This window comes from Lates calcarifer, linkage group LG11, assembly GCF_001640805.2.
Source record: "Lates calcarifer isolate ASB-BC8 linkage group LG11, TLL_Latcal_v3, whole genome shotgun sequence".
NCBI classification, from domain to species: Eukaryota; Metazoa; Chordata; class Actinopteri; family Centropomidae; genus Lates; species Lates calcarifer.
In genome coordinates, this window is record NC_066843.1 from 21,445,059 (window position 1) to 21,455,785 (window position 10,727).

At 38.4% G+C, this 10,727-nt stretch overlaps 1 protein-coding gene across 1 annotated transcript; it reads left to right on the forward strand.

Annotated features, from left to right (window-relative positions):
* Window positions 1-1,345: 1,345 nt before the first annotated feature.
* On the forward strand, window positions 1,346-5,298 carry LOC127142978 (phospholipase A2 inhibitor PIP). Its single transcript, XM_051073924.1, has 5 exons — window positions 1,346-1,489; window positions 2,311-2,412; window positions 2,654-2,830; window positions 3,532-3,657; window positions 4,402-5,298. The coding sequence occupies exons 1-5, from the start codon at window positions 1,441-1,443 to the stop codon at window positions 4,584-4,586; spliced, it is 639 nt and encodes a 212-aa protein (XP_050929881.1). The 5' UTR covers window positions 1,346-1,440; the 3' UTR covers window positions 4,587-5,298.
* Window positions 5,299-10,727: the final 5,429 nt, after the last annotated feature.

Here is a 10,727-nt window from a genome sequence, read left to right on the forward strand (position 1 = left end):
AGTGTTTCTAATTTTCAGCATGGTCTGTTTAGTTCATCTGGGCTCTCCAGTATTTCATTACTTAGTTAAACAATGGTACTCCAATGAGTCAGTGTCACAAAACACATTGAAGAAGTTGTCAATCTAGCGAGAGAAGGCAAACATTTTGTCACAGTATATGGGATAAAACAAGTATTTGCCACATCCAACACTCATCTTTGTTTCCACTGGCCCACATCTGTCTGTTTTGGCCATTGTCAGACTAATATTGTATAGTTGATCTCAAGCGCATTCTCTGTGGCCACTGGGTTCAACCGTGGTTGTATCTTGTCAATTTGGTGTACCTCATTTTTGTCCTGAATAGAATGGGTATAGCATATTATAGCATGATATTTTTTTTCATGATATATTTTGCAGCATGAATGTAGTTCTGTTGTTGGTCATCAGACTGACTGCATAGATGCGCAGTGTGTGGAGGCCTTTCCACTCCTCACCAAGTCATGAGCTTTGGGAAGTGTAAAGAGATAAGCAGAGGAAAGTTACCATTCCAAGATGGCTGGACTCAACCTTCAGGATCAGGGGAGGGGCTTGGAGTATAGACACTGCTCTTTTGTACTGAAAAGACCCTGTTGTTCAGACATCTGATTACATCTTGGGACCACCACATTTGTGCTACCTTGCTTTGCATACGTTCACTGTAAACCTGGTCAACATTAACAGCAGAAAATAGATGTATCATGATCTGTTAAGACCAAGCTTGAATACATGCCGTTCTGTCAGTCTGGAATGGATAGGAGTTTGCAGAGCAGGTCTATGTGTTGCCTGTATTTGCTGAACACCAAGATCTGAAGATGGTTTTAAAAGGAATCCTGACTGAAACTCAGATTCATTTTTGGATTGCACATGTGCGTCAGAGGATGATAGTCAAAGATGTGATGGGTATGTGCAGGGCACAGGCATAGTATACCTGATTTGATATCTGCCTCAGACAGGTCTATCAGTACATCTCTCAGTCACATTTTCTCAAAAAATCTATCTCAATCTCAAAAGCACTTAAGAAAACCATAAATAACTGAGGAAATGAATGGACTGTCCAGAAACACCTTGCTTGGCCATTGTCTTCCTTTCAAAGAAACCTTGTGTTTGGCTAACTACTGAAACTTTAGCTGCCTCTACACTAACAAACAGAAAAGCTGTAGCTCATGGGCCTGAGAGAGAAATGAACTAGACAATGATCAGATAAACAGCAGTAAAACTAGTTCCAGAACTGAAAGAGTTGACATCAAGTTGTGTTCAGGTGCCACCCAGAGACATTTCTGCCCTTTTCCGCCTCCTGTTGGATCAGAAGAAAATGATAAGGATATTGGATTTTTCTAACCTACCAGAAAGCACTGCACAACTGTATATAAGCAGTAGTGTTTCTGCCTCAGAACATCAAATGCTTGCCAACATCCATCAAACATGAAACTGTTGCTGACTGTCTGCTTGACCTCAGCTCTGCTCTACAAAGGTAACTAACTTTCTCTGAGCAACAGATTTGCCTGATATTTACTTCTGTATCAAAACAGAAAATATTGCATATGTCTGTCTATATTTATTTTATTTGATTTATCTGCATTTTTAGAGGAACAGATATTTTTTTTTTGCACAAAGCAGGAGCCTTGCACAATTCTCAACCTTGAATCTTTTTTTTTATTTGCATGCTTTTTCATCTCTGTATTAGCAATTGACATTTGCAACTGCAAATGTTAAATGCGGGGGGGATCAAATCACATATATTACTGTGCTTAAGTGCTTTTATACATTGTAGATTGATACTGAGGACATAAAACTATGACAGAACATATTTGGAATTATGTAGTAAACAAAAAGTGTTAAAGAAACCAGAATATGTTTTCTATTAGATTCTTCAAAGCAGCCACCTTTTGCTTTGATGACAGCTTCTGACATTCTCTCAGTCAGATTAATGAGGTAATCACCTGGAATAGTTTTCAGTTAACAGGTGTGCCTTGTCAAAGGTTAATTTGTTGAATTTCTTACCTTCTCTATGTGTTTGAGACATCAGTTGTGATCCAGCTGTCTGTCACAGGGCCAACACATATAGACAAACGGCCATTCACACCCACGGGCAATTTAGAGTCACCAGTTAACCTGCATGTCTTTGGATTGTGGGAAGAACCCAGAGTACCCAGAGAGAACCCACACAGGCACAGGGAGAACATGCAAATTCGAACCCAGAATCTTCTTGCTGTGAGGCAGTGCTAACCACTGCACTACCGTGCCACCTCAGGCATGAATTGATCACTGTAAATGATTTTGTTCACATTTCAGCTGAGTTGCTGCGCTGCCATACGTGTGCCAATGAAATGTGTTCCAACTCAACCTCAGTCGAGTGTCCTGCCCTGAGTACAGCATGCATGACTGTCACTGCAGGTGGGTGCCAGTAATTTATTATACTATACTATACTATACTATACTATATAAATTCAATGCTTTTACCTCAACCATGTTAATGAAGTAAATGAACAATTCTATCTTGTTATGATGAGATAGAGTGGGTATTTGCTTCAAGATAAGGAGAAAGTGAATCCTTTAACAATTAATTTTTCTTTTGTTTGTGTTGTCATTCCTGTTTTTTTTTTTTGTTTGTTTGTTTTGTTTTTTTCTCTCTCAGTGGTTGGGACTGGTTCATCCTCTAGTGTGACAGTGAATAAAAACTGTTCATCACTGTTGTCCTGCATCACTCCTATCAACACTGAGACTGAATGGTCTGTGAACCAAGGTTTCATACGGGTGGCCCTAACTCAGATTTGCTGCATTACTGACAACTGCAACTTTCAAACACTGGCCAGTAAGAGCTACTGCTACAGTAATTTTATTGTGGGGTATCTGTAAAACCTTTTGTACTTGCATGTCACATTTCATTCTAATCTTAAATTTCACTTGAGTGTATATTGAGAAATACACTTATTTTCTTTTTATCTGAGACTAAGAGAAGCTTGATACCAATTTTAACTGGTGTCAGGATGTGGTTAGCCTAGTTCTGCATTAAGGCTGGAAGTAAGAGGAAATAGCTAATACCTTCACCACTGCTCAAAAATACACCTCAGCCAAAAACATCACATCACACTGATAAGGCTCCTCACTGATCTGGATTGGCAGTCTTAAAAACAACAGCTAGTTTAGCAAATACTCCAGGAAGTTACTTACTAGAGCTTTTTTGTCACTAGTGGATGGATTTTATCAGTGGACAGTGGCAGGCTATCTGTTTTCTTGTTTCCAATCTTTATGCTCATCCATTAAGAGGTTTGAGTGGCATCCATCTTCTCGTCTAAGTTTTCAAGAAAAAGAGAATAAGCATATTATATACAAATATATAAATGTTAAACTGTTACTTTAAACCAGCAGTCACATCATAACAATGGAGGTTTCAGTAACCAATGAGGGGAGATCCAATGCTAACAGCTGCAGTTAAAGATTCATTCATGTAGTGAAGACCTGCATTTCAAATAAGCCTGTCTCAATTTCTATTGCCTTCTTTTTTGTTTCCAGCTCCCAGTTCTTTAATGAATGGAAAGCTGTGTCCTGCGTGTGCGAGCTCAGATGACAGCTTAGCAGGGACCTGCAATGCCACTTTGTCCTGTGTTGGAGTTGAGGACAGTTGTTTCAGTGGCAACAGTGAGTTTGTGCAGTGGAATGATGTGCAATGATTCAGTTGGTCCTAAGTACAGTGGGCACTGATGTTCATGCTAGCACAGCAAACTTTACCACTGAAGCACATTTCATACACGAGCAACTCAGTGTGCCTCACAGCAAGTGATGTTAATACTGATTATAAAAATAATTACCCATTTAGTCGTTTTATGATTGTCCTTAATTTATGATTGGAGTAATAATTCTAATTTATAAGGTGTCATTAGGCAAGAGGCAGGGTACGCTCTGGACACATCACCGGGCTATCACAGGGCTGACATATATAGACAAACACCCATTCACACATGCCTGGACCGTGGGAGGGAGGCGGAGTACCCAGAGACAACAAACAGACTCCACATAGAAAAGTCGTGGTTAGAATCTAGAACCTTCTTGCTGTGAGGTGACAGTGCTAAGACCACCATTGTGGACCACCCTTGTGCTGTCTAGAATGGTGTTAAAAAGATAAAAAGATTCAATTTATTTTCAGCTTATTATTCATTTATTTGCTGCCATATTGTTCCAGTGATTATCATAATTCAGTGAAGCAATTATTAATGACATATCTGACAAGCCAAATGCACCTTGTAGTTGCATGCTGTATATCAGCTAACATGCTACTTATCATCACGCTACAGTCATATCCCCAGTTTGACCAAACACACCTGTCATTCTGTTTCTAATATGTGTTATTTCTCTTCTCTCCTTCCTTGTGTCTTTTTTCCTCAGCTACATCAAACTCTACAGATGTGTTGCAGCTTGGCTGTATATCCAGAAACATCTGCAGCAACCCGATTGCTATGACAGCCCTGTTTGGTTTTAACCACAAGGTCACATGTGGAGCACCATGGAGTATCCAGATCAGTGCTGTGCTGCTAGCTTTTGCTCTTACAGTATATAAAGTCCTTGTTTAGATAAAGCATATCCTCACACATACAGTATACAGAAACAGAACAGAAACATGCACACACACCTGCTTATGATCATCCATAGAATTGTAAAAGTACCACCCATTGCTTAAATTTATTAAGAAAATATGTCATTGTCTGTAATGGTACATACACCTTACATACTAGATGAAGTATATATATTTCTTATGAGTTATGCAGTTCAGAGCAGTATGTGACAACAATATATGAGAGCAGATAATTTAAAGTAATACCCACATACCAGATGTCATGCACAAGAGGTGTACCCATATACACATAGAGATGTAATCATACAGAGCACACAAACACTAACACACACACAAAGATATGAGTATACACACTGACAGGAACATTTTCTCTCTGTCAAATGTTCAGATCAGAGCTAGGTGTGGATGGTCTCTGTATCTGAGGTATTTTATGATCATAACTGTTTTGAAGTTTAAGCCACTGACATATAACATGTTACTTTAAGTAGTATAATTGTAATTTTCAATGTGCAGTTGAGCAGAACGCCTTTTTAGATATTGTCTCAGACAATATATGTGATAACTGTTGGGTAAATGATCCTAGACAGCACTCTTATAACAACTCCAAGACTCTAACTCAGCACTGTGTATTATTCTTAAAATAAACATTGGATTATCAACCAGTGTGTTTCAGAGCTTTTTCCTCAATTCAATAATTTCTTTACTAATGGGAGCCATATTTAAGGTCCACAGCTCTGAGAAGCTTGGATCTAATCAGCCTGATATGGCTGTACTCATAGTACACTGCATTGGTCAATCTACATGGTTAATTAATGTGGCATAAATTTAACCTTCACCAACTCATTCACCAGTTCTGTGCAGAATTGGTCTATTATAGCTCACTGTTGCCATCCATCCATTATCTATACTGCTTATCCTTAAGGGTCGTGGGGGGGCTTGAGCCTATCCCAGCTAACATTAGGCAAGAGGTGGGGTACGCCCTGGGCAGATCATCAGTCCATTGCAGGGCCAACATATATAAACAAGCAACCATTCACACTTGCATTCACACCTATGGGCAATTTCAGCTCACTGTTTTGATTTTCTTGTTGTTTCCTTGCCTGTACATAGATGAATGAGTCTCACAAATCTCATCAACCCTCATATAAAACGGTAGACAAGCTGAGTGTAAGCCACGTGTCCAACACCCAACATTAGTTAAAAATTTATTTTCTCAATCAGCTTCTCACCATGAGTGAAATGGTCTTACACGAACTCATAATTTTGAGCCAAAGTTAAATACAGTTAAAACTTCCATCCATCCATTATCTATACTGCTTATCCTTGAAGGGGTGTGAGGAGGCTGGAGCCAATAAGGAGGCTTACATGTACAGACAAACAACTCACACTCACATTAACACCCAAGGGGAATTAAGAGTCACCAGTTAATCTGCATGTCTTTGGACAGTGGGAGGAAGCTGGAGTACCCAGAGAGAACCCACACAGGCACAGGGAGAACTAAAACAGTTAAAATTGTTTCAGTAAATGTATTTTTCTATGTGCCCTGTGGGTTGTTTGCTTTTCTGGCAAAAACTGTCACTCACTTGTGATGAAATTACACCCATATAGTCCTAATTAAGCAGATTCCCAGAGTTTTTAAAACCTTAAAAAAAATTATTTTCAAACCGTAACTTTGTCAACTTAAATCTTAAAATAAATAGTAAAAATACTGTGAAGAAATATTTAAGATTGGAAACCAGGTTTTCAGGGGCTTTAAAACTTTTTTTAAAGGTAAGACCCCATTGGATCATTCTCTACTGCTCAGTTTAGTGATAATGATATGTGTAATAAATGCAGTTGATTTGCTCTGTTCAAGGCAAGGCTTAGTGAATTAGAGACCCATTTCCACACCATGGAAGCAAATTCAGTAGCTGCTAAGGAGGTAGATTTGTGGCCATTTTCAACTCCAGTTTATTAATCGAACCTTAAATTTAACCTAAATTACAATGCTTTTGAAAGCCTTATTCTTAGTCTGTCACATCCAAAGTGACGAATTCTATTTGGACCATACAATTTCCCGGGAGGGATGAATAAAGGATTCTGATTCTGGATGCTCCTGGTCCATTCTGTGATTTTATCTGAATCTATCAAGCTTAGTCTGTGATACAGATAAAGCCATTTTAGTAAGTATTGTTATTGAAATATTACTCTCGACCTTGTCGAATAGTCCTCGAATAGTCTTCCCACAGAACCTTCTTCTATCAGACCACTGTTTAGTTACTTTTGAATTCCTATTACTGGACTACGTGCCTTTAGGCAAAAAAAGTGCTTACTCATTATCTATCTGATTGTGTTGTAGCTAAATTTAAGGAAATGATTCCATCAGCATTTAATTCAATGTCTTGTCTCAGTATAACAGAGGACTCCTACACAAACTTTAGTCCCTCCCAAATTAATTATCTTGTAGATAGTGCTGCACACTCAATGCAAACAACACTCAATGCCACTGCCCCTCTAAAAAAAATACAGTTATAAACAAATGGTTAACTCCAAGATTCCAGAAGTTCTAAAACCTAAAAGGATATGGCATTCCACCAAACTGTAAAAAATCCACTTAGACTGGCAAGATGGTCTTAAACCATATAAACAGGCCCTCTGTAATACCAGCCTGCCTGTTAGTCATCATTAACAGGATAAAATAAAAACACCCCCAGGTTTCTTTTCAGTACTGTAGCCAGGCTGACAGAGAGTCACAGCTCTATTGATCCTTGTATTCCTATAACTCTCAGTAGTAACAACTTCATGAGCTTCTTTAACAATAAAATTTTAACCACTGGGGACAAAATTTACCACCTCCTGCTCTCAACCAGGACTGATTTAACAAAATCCTTCAGCTACACCATCAACCTATCTCTTAGACCCCATCCCAGCCACATTGCTTAAGGAAGTTTTACACTTAGTCAGCACTTTTTTACTAGATATGATCAGTTTGTCTTTAATATCAGGCTATGTACCACAGTCGAAACAGTTGTAATTAAACCTCTTCTCTCTACTCTCTATCCAGCCATATTAGCCAACTATATACTCATATCTAACCTTCCCGTCCTCTTCAAAATCAGACTGTGTGACTTCCTATGGAACAACAGTTTATTTGAGGATTTTCAGTCAGGATTTAAAGTGGATCACAGCACAGAGACAGCACAGGTGAAAGTTACAAATGACCTTCAAATGGCATTGCACATTGAACTTGTCTCCGTATTTGTCTTGTTAGATCTAGTGCTGCATTTGATACTATTCACCATCACATCCTGTTACATGGACTATTTTATTGGCATTAAAGGAACCACACTAAACTGGTTTATGCCCAATTTATCAATTTACCAATTTATGTCCAATTTATCATTTTGTATATGCTTCCTTTAGGCAATGTTATTAGGACACACATAACACATAAACTTCCACTTTTATGCAGATGATACTCTACTATACTTGTCAAAGAAGCCTTAGATCAATGATGAATGTGGAGAAGCATTATCAAAGAAGCCTGATGAAACCAGTTAGCTAAACTTAAAAAATGCCTTAGGGACATTAAGACCTGATTCACCAGCAACTTTCTGCCATATAACTCATGTTGGCTTGTTCCTCTCTACTGATACCTCATCACAGGCAAAGGACACAAAACACTCATGAGGTCACATTGATGAAAACATACTAGTAACGTCACTGTGATCATCAGCATCAGCAGTCATCCAGTCCAATTTGATCAGCTCAAGAAGTATAGTGTTTCACTCTGCCTTAGCAATAGCTGCAATCAAACAACCCAGCAGCACAGGCTTGTTACTGATTGTGGTGGATTTGTCAAATTGAAACTTTTTTGGGCAGCTTTTCTTGACTAATGTAGTAAAATGTAATAAGAGTAAATATAAACTACCTGTATGTACATAAGTACTGGCCCACTTGGAGCACTGGACACAATTTAAAATCTAATGTGAATCTGAAAATAGAACTAGAATCCATCTTCATGAATTCAGAATTATGCTTCTGTTACAGAAAGCCATTATGTGTTGTCAACAGTAGCCACCATGATCGTCTCTCATCTGATCTCTTTTATCTGTGTCTGTATGCTGGATTCAGTTTATTTTAATAAGAAGTGCTGTTCAGAGATGAGAGCTAAATGTAGGCCAGTGGAACCAATGTGACTCATGTTCAAGTTGACACAGTTAGCAGCAGAGCTGACAAGCAGACAGAGAGTCACCTCCCTCATTCAAAACCACTGAGATGGCAAACAAAGCGTCTGCGTTCAGATTTGGCTTGTCTCCACTTAAAACCAGTTGAATACAGAGAAACCATCCCAAATAAATAACAGATCAGTTGATTTTTTTTTTCATTTCATTTTTCAGCTCTCACAAACTGTTATACAGTATACAACTGTGACAACCAATCAGGTCACAAGCTTTAACAAGACATTTATGTGTATATGCTGCCTGCTCAGTGTGAAATAGGAAAAAGATTAAGACATATAAAACGGAAGTGCCTCCAACAGAGATGATGATGATGATATACTCTATACAGTGGCTTCAGATCTTTCTGCTTTTCCCACAGCTTTACTGTGTTGTAATTTGAATTGTAAATTAATAAAACTGCCTATTAATCTACACTCAATAATCCATAATGACAGAGTGAAAACATTTATTTTTAAAAACCAATAACTGAAATATCCCATTTACAAAAGTATTCAGACCCCTTGCATCCTGTTACTTTAATTGTCCTTCGGATGTGTCTATAACTTGAATGGAGTCCACCAATAACAAACTGAACTGACAGGATGTAATTTAGAAAGGCACGTACCTGTATATAAGATCCCACACATCTCGGGACAGGAACCAAGCTATGAAATCCAAAGAATTCTCTGGAGACCTCTGCAATAAAGTTGTGGTGAGGCATAGTTCAATGCAAGGGTATAAAATCATTTATAAGGCTTTGAGTGTTCCCATGAGCGCAGTGGCCTTGATAATTGTGAAATGTGAAAATGAAACATCAGGTGCTAAAGCACTGAATTCACACATTATGCTGTTGTCCTGTCACACTTCCTCCATTGCATGACTTTATTTTCATACTTTTACATTTTGTTGTATTGCTTATGTTTTAGGTGTTGATGCATGTTAACCAGCCACAGCATGATTTCTTTTCATGGACGATAAGCAGAATCAAAAGACATATTTCTAAAGAAAGCCACAGTTCTTTGATGAATTTGAGTCTGTGGTTTAGTCTATTTATGTTAAGCTCCATTTCCAAGTCAAATGCTTCTCCACATTCATCATTAACCTATTTATAACACTGACGTCATGACTGTCAGCATGTTTGAGTGAGCGTATGTGTGTGTCCATGTATGTGTGTCTCAGCGATAAGCAGATATGATGTTGTACTGTTTATGCGTCAAAACAAATACAACTCAAACATACTCTCAGTGTAATGTCTTTGGAATGTATAAAGGACAAGACAGTGGTGTGTCATTTATTCATTCAGCTGAAGCAGCAGTCAAACCCACTCATTGGAGAGCAGGAAATAGTGGAACTAACTACCTGGGGCAGCGGTGGGCCCTAAAAAAGCCTGGAATTAAAAGCATGTTTTCGGTTTCTAATTAAATGGCACTAGATGAAAACCCTGGGAACAGTCAGTAGGATTTATCCTCTGAGGAACATGAATGTACAAAATTTCCATGTAATCCATCCCATAGTTGTTGATATAGAGCAAAGTGGTGGACAGGCCCACATCACCATCTTTAAAACATCATAATACACTGCTAAAATGAGTAAAGTTGAGTTTTAATAAACGAAAAAAGACGCTGGCTTCCACGGTGTACAAGCATGAAACATGATGCTGAACGAGACTGGCTGACATCAGTTTCTGATTTGGTGAAATAAATGTTACAGATGATCTGTTTTAACGAATTTTACCGTAATGCTACAAATATATTTTGCTCTGTAGCGATCAGAGTATAAGTCTAAAAAATGAAAGCAAAAATGTGTGTTGTTCCGTGAACCTTCTTTAGAACCAGTCAACAGAAAATAGTGCTAACGCGAGCTTCTCTTCCTCTGATGAGCATCCTCTGTTCTTTCCCCCTCCCCTTCTAGATTATGGTCAAAAGAGGGGAGGGGGT

Coding starts and splice junctions, on each gene's coding strand:
- LOC127142978 (XM_051073924.1), top strand. CDS start 1,441: ATGAAACTGTTGCTGACTGTCTGCTTGACCTCAGCTCTGCTCTACAAA. Junction 1,490..2,310: donor CTCAGCTCTGCTCTACAAAG/GTAACTAACTTT, acceptor TTCACATTTCAG/CTGAGTTGCTGCGCTGCCAT. Junction 3,658..4,401: donor CAGTTGTTTCAGTGGCAACA/GTGAGTTTGTGC, acceptor TTTTTTCCTCAG/CTACATCAAACTCTACAGAT.